We start from the raw sequence: 16,015 nt of genomic DNA, 5'->3' as shown, positions 1-16,015 counted from the left end.
GATTAGTGTTGCTATCATGGGAATAGTTTCGCTATAAAAGAGTGAAGAAAGACCCCCTTTTCTCTCTCACCCTCTCTTGCCCTTCTGTCTTCTGCCATGGGATGACACAGAAAGAAGGCTTCACCAAATGCTGGTGCCTTGATCTTGGACTTCCCAGCTTCCAGATGTGAGAGAAATAAATCTGTGTTCATTATAAATGACCCAGTCTCAGGTAATCTGTTTAGCAGAAAAAACAGACTAAGATTCCCCCAGCTGTTTTTGCTTCAGATATTTAAATACATTCAAATAAGGTGTTACTATTTGCAGTGTACAGTATGTTACTCAACACAAAAAAAAGTTTTCTACTGTGATGTCTTCACTGTGGATTGGGCTTTTTGTGTAAACTAGGCCCCTAAACCTTTGACCCTGTCCTGTTCTTCCTTCCGTTACATTTGCTTAATTGTTTCTTTGCACATTCATTCCTTTATCATTTACATTTCTGCTATTTGATATGTATCTTTTGTACAGCAGACAATGGATTTCATTTTTTGACTCAATCTGAAACCCTCCCTTAAAAATTATAATAGTTTAGTCCATTCATATTTATGCTGAAAACATATATTTAGTCATACTTCTTTTTTTTTTTTTTTGAGATGGGGTTTCGCTCTTGTGCAATGGCACTATCTTGGCTCACTGCAACCTCCGCCTCCCAGGTTCAAGTGATTCTCCTGCCTCAGCCTCCAAAATAGCTGGGATTACAGAAGCATACCACCACACCTGACTAATTTTGTATTTTTAGTACAGATGGGGTTTCATCATGTTGGTGAGGCTGGTCTCAAACTCCTGACCTCAAGTGATCCTCCTGCCTTGGCCTCCCAAAGTGCTGGGATTACAGGCGTGAGTCACCACGCTCGGCCTAGTCATGCTTCTACTTGGTGTTCTGCTTTTCATTTTTAAAATGTTCCCTTGCCTTTTCCCCCTTTTTTCTGACTTTTGGTGTATAAATTAATTTTTAAGAGCTTTATGGAGGTACAGTTGACATGCAATAAATAGCACATATTTATGTATATCAATGTATATAACAATTTCTGATATATGTGTACACCCATGAAACTATCACCACAGGTAACGCACATCTCCATCACCCCCAAAGACTTCCCGTGTCCCTTAGTAATCCCTCCACCCCACATGACACCCACCCCTATCATCACTGATCTGTTTCCTATCACTCTAGATTAGTCTACATTTTCTAGGATTTTATGTAAATGGAATCATACAGTATATACTTTTCTTTGGCTTCTCTCTCTGAGCATTATTATTTTGAGATTCATCTATATTGCAGCGTGCATCAAGAATGTATTCCTTTTATTGTGGAGTGTTATTCCAATATATAGGTATATCACAGTTTATTCACTAGTTGATGGGAATTTGGGTCACTTCAAGTTTTTAGCTATTACAAATAAAACTGCTATGAACATTTGTGCACAAATCTTTGTATGAACATATGCTTTTATTTCCCTTGAGCAAACATCTACAAGTGGAATGGCTAGATCATTTATAGATATAGGCTTAATTTTTTTTAAGAAACTGGTAAACTGTTTTTCAAAGTTGTACTGTCTACATTACCATCAGCAGTGTATGAGACTTCCAGTTTCCCCACATCCTTGCCAACACTTAGTATAGTCTTTGCTCTTAAGTTTAGCCATTTTAATGCATGGGTAGTGGGATCCCATGTGGCTTTCATTTTCATTTGATAATCCTTTCATGTGCTTATTTGCTATTCAACTGTCTTCTTTAGTAAAGTGTATATTAAAATCTTTTGCCATTTTAATTGGGTTTTATTGTGATATCATTGAGTAGCCCATGTTAAGAGTTTATTATACATTCTGGATACAAGTTCTTTATCAGATATATGCTTTGCAAATATTTTCTCCCAGTCTGAAATATTCAGCCCAAAATATTAATAGTGCTGAGTATGAAAAACTTTGCTGTAACTGTTTTATAATTTTACTGACAATTTTAGGTTTTATAGGATTTATATCTTTAACTTATCACAACATACCTTCACCTTCAACTGATATTACTTCATGTATAGCAGAAGAACATTGCAGTAGTATACTTCAATTTCCCTCCCCCAATATTTGTGCTATTGTTGTCAGACATTTTGTTTTTACAAGTTATAAACCCCATGCCACAATGTAATTTTTGTTTATACAGTCAGTTGTCCTTTAAAGAAATTTAGAGTGGGCACAGTGGCTCACACCTGTAACCCCAGCACTTTGGGAGGCCAAGGTGGGAGGATCACTTGAGCCCAGGAGTTCAAAACCAGCTTGGACAACATCGTGGGATGCTGTCTTTACAAAAAAATATAAAAAGTAGCCAGGTGTGGAGGTGTGCACCTGTGTCCCATCTACTTGGGAGGCTGAGGTGGAAGGATCGCTTGAGCCCAGGAGGTTGAGGCTGCAGTGAGCCATGATGGTGCTACTGCATTCCAGCCTGGGTGACAGAGTGATACTCTGTCAAAAAAAGAAAAAAAAAGAAAGAAGAAAGAAAAAGAAAGAAAGAAAGGAAAGAAAGAAAGAAAAGAAAGAAAGAAAGAAAGAAAAGAAAGAAAGAAAAAAGAAAAGAAAGAAAGAAAGGAAGGAAAGAAAGAAAAGAAAAAAGAAAAAAAGGAGAGAGAAATTTAAATAACCCCCAAATCTTACATCTTTCCTCCTGTAGTTACCATTTCTGATGTTCTTCCTCCTTTGTGCAGATTCACATTTCCATTGGATATTTTCCTTCTACATGAAGAACATTAAGATTTATTGAAGGTGCTGCTTCTGATGATGGATTTTTTTTTCAGCTTTTGTAAATCTGAAAAAGTATTTCATCTTCACTTTTTTGTTGTTGTTAAAAGCCCAGCTGTGTAATCATCTTCACTTTTGAAAGAGATTTGTACTGGGCATGGAATTCTACATTGACAGTTTCTTGTTCAGTACTTTAAAGGTGTTATTTTATTGTCTTCTCACTTGTACTGTTTTTGAGAAGAAATCTGCTTGTATCTCTGTATTTGTTTCTCTGTGCATAGTTTTTTTATTTTGGTTGCTTTTCACATTTTCTCATTATCACCGGTTTTGAGCGATTTGTCAATGATGTGCCTTGGTGTGATTATCTTCGTTTCTTGTGCTTGGGTTCATTGAGCTTCCTGGATCTGTAGATTTATAGTTTTAATGAAATTTGGGGAAATGTTGGCCATTATTTCTTCAATTTGTTTTTCTGCCTTCTTCTCTCTTTCAGAAACTGAAAGCACACATATATTATGCTGCTTGAAATAGTCCAAGAACTCACTGATGCTCTGTTAATTTTTAAAAATTCTCTTTCTCTCTGTGTTTCATTTTGGATAGTTTCTATTGCTATGTCTTCAAGTTCACCAACCTTTTCTTCTGCGATGTCTAATCTGCTGTTAATTCCATTGAGTGTATTTTTCATCTCACACATTGTAGTTTTCATCTCCAGAAGTTTGATTTGTGTTTTTTTAATATCTTCCATGTCTCTACTTAACTTTTTGAACACATGGAATACACCTATAATAATACGTCTGCCAAATCCAACATCTGAATTAGTTCTAGGTCAGCTTTGATTGATATATATTTTATCTTCATTGTTAGTCACATTTTCCTGTCTCTTTGCAAGTCTGATAATCTCTTGTTAGATACCGAATGTTGTACATTTTTCTTGTTGGGTGCTACATGTTTCTGTATTCTTGTCAATAATCTTGACCTTAGTTCTGACATGCAGTTATTTAGAAACAATTTGATCCTTTTGGGTCTTGTGTTTAAGATTTGCTAGACAGGACCAGAGTAGTCTTTATTCTAGTGCTAATTATTTCCCACTACTGAGGCAAGACAGAGTTCTCTCAAGTGTACTCCGTCCAATGACCCATGAATCATGAAGTTTTTCAGTCAGCCTGGAAGGGACAGACACTATTCCTGACCCCACGTTGGTACTGGGCAGTGTTACCTCTAATGCTTTGGGTAGGCTGTTTTGTTTTGTTTTGGTTTTAAGTCTTGGGTAGTTTCCTCACATACATATACTGATTGGTATTCATCTGAATACTCAGAGGGGCACATCTGCATCTATGTACAGTCTCTCCCTTCTGCTACCCTATCCTGCAAACTCTAGCTAGCTTCTTCTCCCAGGACTCTCAGCTCCATCTGCTTAACTGAGTTTGCCAGACTCTGCCCGGATTCACCTTTCCTGTGCCATGGCCTAGAAATTCTACTAAGGCAGTAAGCTGGGACAATCATAGATAGGGGTCACTTCATGGATTTCTCAACTCTCCGGCATCATTGTTCTTTACTGCTGGATGTGAAGTGGTTTGAAGACCATTGTTTCATATATTTTATTCATTTTTTGGTTATTGTAGGCAGGATGGTAAATTTAGTCTGTTACTCCATCTTAGCTGAATTCCTATTCTTATTTTTCTCTTTAGTGATTTGGAAGATCTAGAGCCTTTTAATAAGGATTATCTTTTAAATTCTTATAAACCATCTCTAAGTTCACAATTGGCTGTGGACTGAATGTTTATGCCTTCCCAAATTCATATGTTGAAATCCTAATCCCCAATGTGATTGTATTAGGAGGTGGGACCTCCTAATTTTGGAGGAAGTTAAATTATGAGCGTGGAGCCCTCATGAATCGGATTAGTGCCTTACAAAAGATGGTGAGAACTCTCTCACTATCTTTCCACTATGTGGAGATACAAGGAGAAACCGGTAATCTACAGCCTGGAAAATGGCCCTCGCCAGAACCCAACCACGCTGACATCCTGATCTTGGACTTTGAGTCTCCAGAACTGTAAAAAATAAATGTTTGGTGTCTGACCCACCCCATCCCTGGCCATTTGTTATAGCAGCCTGAACTAATACAAAAATTTTATATGTAATTGAGCCAATATTCTTCCAACAATTTAAAAAATAATCTATTAAATCTCTTTTGCCAATAATGAGAAACTTAGCATGTTTAACTCCCTGCTGCTCCAAATTATTATTTATTATATATATATATATCCTAATAACTACTTTTAAACATTTGCATTGAGTTGGTTAAATTAATGAAAAATTAGACTTAGCAATACATTTATGTGGTTTCATTGCTTCCTACCTTAGTCTAGTCACATGCCTTTCTCCTTCTTAAGTTATTCACTTATATACATTTTCCAATCCACTGGACACGATTGTCTAATTTTTTTCAAGGGATGGGCTCGGGATCCTTCCATGTTTAGACACGTCTTTATGTTTTCATCTATGATAAATAACATTCAACCTGCTATTGATGGCTTATGCCTTGTGTTTACATATGGCAGTGTTTTTCATCACTAAAAAAAAAATGTTTCTTGACTTAAAGTGCTCCCTTTTCATAACTGGCTGATCTTTTCGGTAAATGGTATATTAATAGAGATTTCCTGAACCATTCTCCTGCTTCTTGCAGTAACTCAGTGGCATTGAGGACAATGTGTTCTAGTTTCCCAGCTTGGTCTTCTTTTAAGCTACTAAATTGTGACGTGATTTTTCTCCATGCTTACTCTTAACACAGTGAGATCTCTATCCAGATTAGAGTTCACTCCTGTCAGAGATGTGCATTCCCCTGTGCAAAGGCACAAATGAAGAGAAAAGGAACATTTTCTATTTCTTATGGTTACATTTTGCCAGATTTGAGATCTAGTTATCTGGGTGGCAGTGGTGGAATCCACAATAACTTGGCTGAAAGTTTGTTTTTTTCATATTTATCCAGGTAGCCAGGATTGGGGGGCCACGGCGCCCTTCCTTGATCCTATCTGGATTCTGGTGCTTCACATCCCTGACTCTTCCTCACTTCCTCGTTACTTAGATCTTGCAAATAGGGTCCTGGCAGTGTGAACCCCAGCACTTTCCTCATTGTTCTTGAAACCAGGAGGGGCCTCCACCACATTTTCCTGATGATCTCTCTGCCACCCTCACTGCTCCCTCTGAGTAGGAGCTATCTCAGTAGGTCCTTCCCACTTCTTCTCCAGCCCGACTTTCCTTTCACATGTAGTGAATTGTGGGTTTCACTTCCTGCAGTTTCAGTTACCTATGGCCAACCAGGGTCCAAGAAAATTAAATGGAAAATTCCAGAAATAAACAATTCATAAGCTTTTGTTGTTGTTGTTGTTTTTGAAATGGGGTCTTATTCTGTCACCCAGGCTGGAGTGCAGTGGTGCAATCTCAGCTCACTGCAACCTCTGCCTTCCAGGTTCAAGCAATTCTTCTGCCTCAGCCTCCCAAGTAACCTCCTGAGACTACAGGCGCCCGTCACCACACCTGGCTAATTTTTGTACTTTTAGTAGCGATGGGGTTTCACCATATTGGTCAGGCTGGTCTCGAACTCCTGACCTCAGGTGATCCACTCGCCTCGGCCTCCCAAAGTGCTGGGATTACAGGGGTGAGCCACCGTGCCTTAAATTGCGTGTTTGTTCTGAGTAGTGTGCTGCAATATCTCATCATCCCATTTGTTCAGTGCTATCTACCTGGGAGCACAAATAACCCTTTGTCAGTGTATTCACGCTGTCTACACTACCTGCCCATTAGTCACTCAGTAGCCATCTTGATTATCAGATTGGCTGTAACAGTATCACCATGCGTGTGTTCAAGTAATGCTTATTGTACTTTTATTACAGCACATTGTTATAATAGTTCTAATTTATTATTGTGAATCTCTTACTGTTCCTAATTTATAAACTTTCTCAGAGGTATATATGTATAGGAAAAATCATAGTGTGTCTAGGGGTCAGTGCTATTTAAGGTTTCAGGCACCCATGGGGGGGTCTTGGAAAGTATCCCCAGCAGATAAGGGGGTACTGCTGTATATGTGCTGGAGAAATTTCTTAATATCTCTGGCAGATAGAGGGCACTCTGCTCCTACATTAGTTTCCCTTTAGTCATAGTGCAAACTTAGGAAGAGTTCAACTTGTGGGTTTGCGTGACAATCTTTTTTTTTTTTTTTTTTTGAGACAGAGTTTCGCTCTTGTTGCCCAGGCTGGAGTGCAATGGCACGATCTTGGCTCACCGCAACCTCCGCCTCTTGGGTTCAAGCAATTCTCCTGCCTCAGCCTCCCAAGTAGCTGGGATTACAGGCACCCGCCACCACGCCTGGCAAATTTTGTATTAGAAGTAGAGACGGGGTTTCTCCATGTTGGTCAGGCTGGTCTCAGCATGATAATCTTAAACTGTAGCAAGCTTTATAAAGTGGTGTCAGCAGATTGACTATTGTCCTTGACCTGATCGATGTACACAGCTGTGAGAGCACACAGAAGTCATATTCCTTACAGGTGGATTCCTGGGTGACTGCAGCAAGGGAGAAACTGATGGCTTTGGGGCACCCGAGGGGCTGGGTTCCTTGTTTCCAAGTTTACAGGAGCTGTGGAAACTTCAGGATACCTGGATGCAAGAGGAGGAAGAGGGGCTCTACCCTTGGATACAGGCAGTCTGTGGAAAGCAGACGTGCCCAGAACAGTGGGCCTGAGAGTAATGACGGGGACTGCTCTTGTGCTCAGGGCACCCGGCAGTGAGCAGCAGTGGAAAGAGCCAGGGCTTGGTTACCTACAAGACCTTAGCTGAACTTGGGCTTCACCACATATTAACCTGTGGCCCAAGAAAAGTCCCCTTACTTCATCTGTAAAGTAAGTAGTAATAACAGAATCACCCTCTGGGTTTTATGGGGGCTCAGTGGGTGCGATGCATGAGATACTTAAACAACACCTGCCACATATGTGTGGATGCTCAAGGAATACTGAGCTTCCACAGTAGTTTTTGAATAAAGAGGAGCCAAAGGCTCTCTTTCCTCTTTTCTCTCTTCCTTTTTCCCCACCTAGTCTCTCCATTCCCCTTTCACCCCTTGGGGTGACTTCTTAGCCCTCTCCAAGATTCTCACTCTGGCCTGACACCCTCTTCCATTCCAGCCTATAGATCTGCCGCTGCTGCTGCCCTGCAGGGCCGTCCACATGTGTGTTTGTGCAACGCTCCTCCCCTATCCCAACCCACCAAAACTGAGCTTCCTCCACAGAGCTGTTTCAAATCCACATGGCCATTTCCTTTTCAGGGGAGTCTAGTATTTTATAACCGCCCTTCCCAAATCAGAACACAAGTAGACACATGTTCAGCTTTCCATGTGTGAGAAATGGCCTCAAGGGTACAATTTTCTTGCGTGGTCCATGTTTCCACAGGGCCCCCTTTCTGACTTCTCCCCTGGGAGCCAGGAGAGCTGAGGAGCCGACAGAGATGGGGCACACACGCTGGGAAGCCAAGCATGTTAGATTTACTAGGGTCATGTCTGCAGGTGAGGTAACAGCACACACATACAGAAATTCATGGGCAGAGATGCCACCCCAGCATCACCGTCAGACACCAAAGCAGCAGGAGGGCTCAGGAAGTGGCTTTGGAAAGTTCTCGTGAAAATCAAAGGGCAGCTTTGGTGCTCAGAGATTCAAACAGAAAACTATACAAAACCAACCCATAAATATATATATATATATTATATGTGTATATATATAAAATTGCAAAATAAAAGCCCAAGAAACTAACCACCAATCTGCACGTCAGTGGCTCAAAAAGTGTTAGCATAGAGAAAGGCAAAACCATTTGTGGGGGTGATGCATACTCCAGGGGGCCGGCATTTCAGTAGCAGAAAGAGTATTTACATGGAACCCCTATTTGAAACCTCACAATACTAGGAAAAGCTAAACACAGACAATGTATGTACAAGGGAAGACAGTAAGTACTCTTGCGTGACGATTGTCAGACACAGACATTTCACTGAAACCATCCATAGCTTTAGAGAACACTGCACTCTATCTAGACTGGGTTCCTGCTTGCCTGCACCCCAGCCAGGCGATCTCAGGCTCTGGACCGTATGTTCTCCCCCACCTGGCCTCTTCCCGGAGAGAGCAAACACTAGGATGTTGGTTGCAGCATAAATTGCAGGAATTTAAAGGTGGGGCAGTCCTTGGGTATCAATCAATCACCCACAAAGCAGGACCAACAGGTGTGAGGTGGAGTGGAAGTGTGGGGGTGGGGTTCCCTGAAATATATTCCCATTTTATAATGTGTTTCAAGTGTGGCCACTCTGCCCTTGGTCCAATTGCCATCCTCCTTCTGATTCATGTTAAAAGGGGAGATCTGGCCTTTGGGTTTTTAAACATTATACAAGATAATTTGCTGGGGGAGAGAAGAGTTTAGGGTCTTTCTACAGTTATGCTCCCACCACCCCCCAAACTCTTACGTTTTCTTTAAACTACCTAGAGATAAGCAATTTGCCGATCACAGCTGGCCTCAGTTCGGGACACAGTGGGTGAGGAGAGGAGCTCAGGACCTGACTCTACTAGAAAACCGCCAGTGCTTTCTCACACTGAGCCTCAGACTCCAGCTCTGCCTGAACCCCTTCCCTGCATCAATAATGATCATTTCTCCCGCATCTGCAGGCCCCAATTTCCCATAGCAATGACCCAACTTTTGGGAAAATCTAGAAGGTAAGTGGCACCAAACATCAATATAGCCAAACCTAATATCACCTAAGTATGAACCAATGCGACCCATTGTTTCTGTATACATAAGAACACTCCCAGTTGGAGATTCTTCCTAATTGTTTCTAAGATGAAAAGCCTACATTCTCAAGGGAATTGTCTCTATCAAAATGATGAAAGGTGTTCTCCACTAAGGGACACCCCACTGAAGTCCCCACTCTGCTTCCCGGTGAGCGTGGCTGCTCATTGTGAGAGGTAAAGGGATGTTGGGCATTCCTTGGTGACCGAGCTCTATGTGTGGTCTCTCATTTATGACAGAAAGTGTGCCACATCTGAATAGGTTGGTTAGACGGGGCTTCTGGAAGTAATTACACTCCATGTATGCTTTCTTATGGTGCAAGTGGAAATGTGCACATTTCATGAGTTTACAGTCACTACAGGCCTCTTACTTCTTGCATTAAACTATCCCTTTCAGAACAGATGTGAAACAGTTGATAGGCTGCCTCACTGGCTTTTAGATTGTAGGGTGCCCTGTCCTTTCTGTGGGAGTGGAGAGCTTAAATTTAGCCTCTCCCTCATTTCTTTTCAGACTCTTTGAGTGCTAAGGTCTTAGAGAGTTCAATTGAGCTCAAGTGATGAGAGAGAATGTAAAAAGACCTGTTTCCTCTATGCTCAGAGTCAACGGCGACTGTGCCAACCAACTCTAGGGCTTCTGCTGACCTGCATGTGTAAAATGAGTAAGGGGTAAATGTTCTCTCATTTGTTCAGTAGTCAAGAACTCATTACCCTTGTCCCAAAACTAGAACATAAAATTCACACAAAAGAAAAAACGTGTCAGCTGGCACAGTGGCTCATGCCTGTAATCCCAGCACTTTGGGAAGCCAAGGCAGGTGGATCATGAGGTCAGGAGTTCAAGACCCGCCTGGCCAACATGGTGAAACCCCGTCTCTACTAAAAATACAAAAATTAGCTGGGCAAGGTGGCGGGCTCCTGTAATTCCAGCTACTTGGGAGGCTGAGACAGAAGAATCGCTTGAAAAACCGGGAGGCAGAGATTGCAGTGAGCTAAGATTGCACCACTGCACTCCAGCCTGGGCAACAAAGAGCAAAGCTCCGTCTCAAAAAAAAAAATAAAAAGAAAGAAAAGAAAAAGAAAAAACATGTCATGCAGACCTATGGGTAGGCTGTGTGTCTATCCTCCACATACCTTCATGGAAAAATTGAAAATTATTTTTAGACTTTCAGAGGTGAATCATGCTGTTGGGCAAATGGTTCTTTCAAATCCATGGCAATCAAAGAAGTGGATTTATAGCATTTTCCCCCACACTGGCAGTAGCCCTGCTACAACAATGCCAAACATCTGAATGACTGTCTTGCCATGTCACCATGAGCAAGTGACGGTATCATCCACAGGGAATGGGATTCAAATTCAGTCTACATGGATCAGTGGCAGAGGGCAGTGCTTTACAGTGGGGTTCTTACTGTAAGAACTTACTGCTCTTCATCCAATTTCCCCCAAGTCCTTTAAAAAGAACTTATCTGTTCACAGAGGAAGAACCCTGTTTTAGTTATAGGAGAGTGGAGGGGGTCAACTGGCCAAAGTAGGACAGTTACTTGGGTTGCATGCAGGCCAGGAGGCTCTTAGGGAGTCCAGATCTGGGCTAGAAGGTGTCTCTTTCTGCAGTTTGGGAGGAAGGTCACATGGTATGGACGGTTCTCTCACACCACTGTTGGGTGCAGCCAACACTACGCAGGGAGCCGTTGGAGCCAAGCCTGTCTCTGTGAAACCACTAATCCTTCTTGTCCTCTCTCCTCCTGCCTGCCTTCCGATGGAAATAAGCTCAGAAACCTCTCCACTTCCCAGCTCAGCCAGCCACAGAGCAGCACATTGGTTCAAATGTTACCCTTTTCTCTGGCACATCCAAGCACAGTGGCTCAACCAGACATGAACCTACTGCCCACCAAATCTGAGCTCTTGAATACACATTTTCTCCAGTCAGATATTGGTCAAAGTTTTCAGCCAACTTTTATCCACAGCCAAAGAAAATGGCCTTTCCTTTCTAATAGCCTGTAGATTTGTTTGGACCACATGTCTGTTTCTGTAGCATTTGGTGCATGTCCTCAAGCCTGGAGCTAAATGTGCCACATTCTGTGCAAGGGAAGAAGAAATGGCAGGATGGCTGGACACCTCTCCCAGCAATTCTACACCAAGACAAAATAAAACTGGAAACATTAGCTCTTTGAATGCTCCCCTCTCCTTGTTGAAAATCCCTCTTAAGGTGCTTTATCCAAAGACTTTTATGGAAATAAATTTTGTGTTGGAAACTCACTATCTGCTGTAGAGGAAACATCGTGTAAAGCAGGCCATCAACTATGTTTTAGTATTGACATTTCAAAAAGGCCTCATAGCTCCCATGCCACCATCCCACGCCCATCCAGTCCACAGTCTCCATTCAGCCACCAAAGGGATTTTCCTAAAATGCAATTCTGATCATGACTCTATCCTGATTTAAAGGCTCCAGTGGCTCCAAACCCCCTCCATGACAAGTCTAGCTCCTCCACACTTCCTACCAGTTTCCTTAGGATTCAGCCCTGCCTACCTATGAAGGGACCCCTCAACCCCTGAGCTTCCACATCATGCTCTGGCAATGCCACGTTGCTCAGCAGAACCCATCATGGCATTTCATGCGTCCACACCTTTGCACATTCTTCCCTCATCGTGGCATGCCCTACCAATCCTTTCATTCTACTGGAAATTTACTGTTTTAAAACCTTAACAGCCATTGCTTCTCTCAGGGTTTCTCTGGTCCCCAAGATAGTTAATTGTTGCTTTCTTATGCCACCTTGGTACCCTTGCCTGTTTTGCAATTTGTCTATACACCTCCTATGCTCATGAACTTCTTGAGGGCAGGAACTATGCCTATCCTCACGCCTGGCCCTTGACCCAAGCTCAATGCATGTTTTTGGAATGCATGAGGAATGAACCAATTGACAGGTTCATCTATCAACAGAAAGTGGGCCCATGGCATAAATTCCAAGAATAATGCTGCAGCAAGACTCCACCCAATGAGGCCTAAGTGAGGCCTCATTGTCAAGGGAATAGAGTGTGTTGAATGCAGAGGCAATCAACATCACCCCCGAAGTAGAACAACTCGCACACAAAAGGCTGCATCAGAGGTCGTGTTCACCATTCTCACAACATCGTTTGCCACTTATTATTCTAGTCATAATGATGGCTCTCTTTCAACGTCAGCATAATGCCTGGTGCTCAGTGGATCCTTAACAAATACCATGTAAGGATAAATGAATAAATGTGAAATCTACTTTTTAAAAGAAGGCATCAAAGGATTGGCTTTTAAAGGCATTTCCCATATGACAGATTTTTCTGAGGCATGAGTGGGTTGTCCCTTCTAAAATTTGACCCAATCAGGAAGTAGAACAGAGATGGAGCCTGGGGTAGCAGTTAGGAATCTGCACTAGAGAGACACAGTGTCAGGTTTACCTTGGTCCTAGGTCAGTTTCCTTCCTTCTCAAGAAATAGCCAACTATGGATGGTATTTCCCGCCCCAACCAGAAGGCTCTTGCCTCTCCTTTGTCAGAGGCACACAGTAGCATCACCACAGTCCACATTGACCAGGAACTTCACGTGCAGTGATGAGGATGAGCACAGGGCGCTCCCTACCTTTGCTTCAAGTGCTAACATTATGCAATGGAGAACAGTCATAGAGACAAATCCTGGATGAAAACCACCACCCCTGGAGATTAAAGTTGTCTGTTCACCATAGCTGTTAAGAGCAAGGGCTCTGGACTCAGACTGACCTGGATTCAAATCCAGGATCCAGATCTTTCTAGCCAAGTCAGCTGGGACAAGTCAATTATCATTTTAGGGGGTCAATTTCCTCACCCACAAAATGGGAATGATCTTACCCCCCTCAAAGGATTACTGTGAGGGTTAAAGAATGTAATGTATGTGAAGCCTGCACAGTGTCTATAGATAGCAAGTGCTCAAAAGTGGAAAACTATGATTAAGAACTTTCAAAAATATTTTCACGATAGTCAGATCAAAAGGAAAAATATTCTTTCAAGACACTGTGCTTTCAAGAGAATGGATTGTCTAATTTTTAGGAGCCAACAAATGCTCATTAATCAATGCCCCACGGAAGAACATGAGAAGACAGTGTTGGCATTTAAAACAATAACTGTGGCCATTACCAGGCCCCAGGATGGACAGATAGGGACAGGGACAGGGACACCCAGCATTTCTCTGAGAGCTGGTGCAAGAGGATTAATCCTGAAGGGCTCATTTCTGATTCTCCTCTGCTGGACAAAGAGTGACTCAGAGTTGGAACCTCAGAGGGTGCAAGTCAAGGTGCCAAGAGTAAGATGCCAGTTTCGGTCTGTAAGCAACTGTTTCTGGGGGTGAGGGAAGGTCAGGGGAAACCTGACTACTGGACAGGAGTGAGGCAGGTACAGTGCATTGCTCCAGGTGTCATGCAAAGCTAGAAAGTCATGGCATTTCCTCTGTTGTTTTGATCCTCCTTATACAACCCAAAGCCAACAGAGGATTTCAACTTCCCCAAATTTCTGCCCTGAGCATTAAACAACTTTTTCCTATGCTAAATTTGGTTTTAGTTTTGAAGTGCCTGAGATGCACAATTCAAAGGGGTCAAGTTCCTGGCCTCTTATGTTGATGAAACCATCCCCAATCCTCAGCTTACATGGCTTGCCCTTATGCCTGCCACCTCTTATAGCTCTTCCATCCATCATTCAAGAGGTTCCATGAAGAAAGCTCAGGGTTAATGTTTGGGGAAGTACAAGCTAAGCCATCAGCCCTTGGGAACAAAGATCACTTTCTGTTGGAGGGGTCCATTTGGCTAGTTACTTTGAGCAGCAGGGCAGGGACCCAAAGTGGAAAAGAGAAGAGATTTTTAAATGTAGAGATAGCTCCATCCGCAGGAGATTGGATTCCTGGGAAGAAATGGACCTTACTCAGGGGAAGCCTTGACCTCTGATTTAGTCTGAGCCTGTGAGAGCTCACGGCCCATTTCTGGCCTTCTTGCCCTAGGCTCAGATTGGTGGACAGCATCCAAACAAAGGCAGCCCACAACTAGGCAGTGTTGTGTAGTAGAAGGAGCCCTGGACTGGAAGTCAGGAGACCTGAATTCGAGTGCAGGCTCTGCCGCTAACTAGCTGTGTGACCTTGGGCAAGTCACCTGATTTCTCTTGGGCAACTGTAAAACGAAGGGTTGGTTGGGTGATCTCTAAGTTCCCCTTCCGAATGTGGTCCAGGGTCCTACTCTATCCCTCCTTAGCCCTGTGCTTGCAGGGACAGAGATGGGAGAAGGGAAGGGAAGGAGAGAGAGGAGGCAGGAGGGAGCCCAAGGGTGTCATGAATCAGGACTCCACTTTCTCCTTCTTTTTGCTCTTTTTCAGGAAGGAGGGGGTTCGGAATTTCTTTTTCTTCTTTGAGGGAGACTTGGAAGGTGAGCCCTCTGGGGACATGGGGCCGCTGGTGACCGACTCGGTTTTGTCCTTAGAGGTATCAACATCCGTGTCAGCACTGGTGGTCATCTGGCTCAGGCCTTTGCTGAGGATTTCCTCTGCCGTCTGCTCCTCCTCCCTCCCGTTGACCACCACCCCTTCCGGCTGGGTTGTTTCGGGCTCTGGGGTGGCGGCTTTGCTTGTTTCTGTCTTCTTAGTACCTTCTAGAAAAAGATCAAAAGATATGACCTGTAAGATTTCATTCAGGTGACAGCTTCCACCTGGGGCTAACAGAACCATTTCTAGGGAATTCTATAAAATCAATCCAGAGCGAGGGGAGGGCCAGCCTGATGTTGAGGGATGGCTACCAGAGACAGATGGAAGGACTGGGTTCTGATCTGCACCTTCCATGTGGCCTGTCCTGGGAACACCCCCTTGCAGGCTGGCAGCTCTGGGCTCTTGTCTATGAATTTAGATGGATATTAATGTCTGAAGTGGCAGGAGGCCCGGCTGGGGTCCAGCTCAGAGTTTTTCTAGGCAAGAAAGAAGAAACAGACACAGAGAAAGGAGAAGGCATGAGGTGTACAGCTTGGTGGAGACATCCAAGCATTGCTGTAACCAGTTTAGTTTCACCAATAAAAATATGGAAATTACATGTCCTCAAACCCATTTCATTTTCTACACCAGTGAGGAACTCCAAGAAATATGGAGAATATCTTCCCAGTAGGCAGAGGGAGAGTGGAATTCCTTATATAACACGGACCCCATATTTCCAAGACATGTTAGTCAAAAGGGGAAGACCCCTGGTCAGCCCTTTCTAGCAGCCACTGGGGCCCCCAGGTCTTTATTCCACCTGGGAATGTGTTGGGATCACGGGCATGTTCAAGGCCAGAGTTACTCAGGCCCCAGAAACCAAACCCTCCTGCCACACTTTCTCCCCCTCCCCACTCTCACTCAACCTTGCTTCCACGCAACCTTTCAGATGCCTGGATGGGGTGAGAGTCAGGGAGATTGTAAAACCACAGACTGAAAAGTA

At 43.2% G+C, this 16,015-nt stretch overlaps 1 protein-coding gene across 4 annotated transcripts in view; it reads right to left on the bottom strand.

Moving 5' to 3' along the window:
- Positions 1-8,273: 8,273 nt before the first annotated feature.
- ADD2 (adducin 2) overlaps positions 8,274-16,015 on the bottom strand; it is a 111,325-nt gene continuing 103,583 nt past the window's right edge. For all 4 annotated transcript variants that reach the window (XM_001143954.8, XM_063789020.1, XM_009442634.5 and 1 more), the window contains one exon: positions 8,274-15,203. In XM_001143954.8, the coding sequence (XP_001143954.1) occupies positions 14,893-15,203 (311 nt within the window). In that variant the 3' untranslated portion in view covers positions 8,274-14,892. The remainder of the gene's footprint in view (positions 15,204-16,015) is intronic.

The sequence above is a fragment of the Pan troglodytes genome, chromosome 12, assembly GCF_028858775.2.
Source record: "Pan troglodytes isolate AG18354 chromosome 12, NHGRI_mPanTro3-v2.0_pri, whole genome shotgun sequence".
Taxonomy (NCBI): Eukaryota; Metazoa; Chordata; class Mammalia; order Primates; family Hominidae; genus Pan; species Pan troglodytes.
The sequence above is the reverse complement of the archived record's forward strand: the minus strand, read 5'-3'. Positions and strand labels throughout refer to the sequence as shown.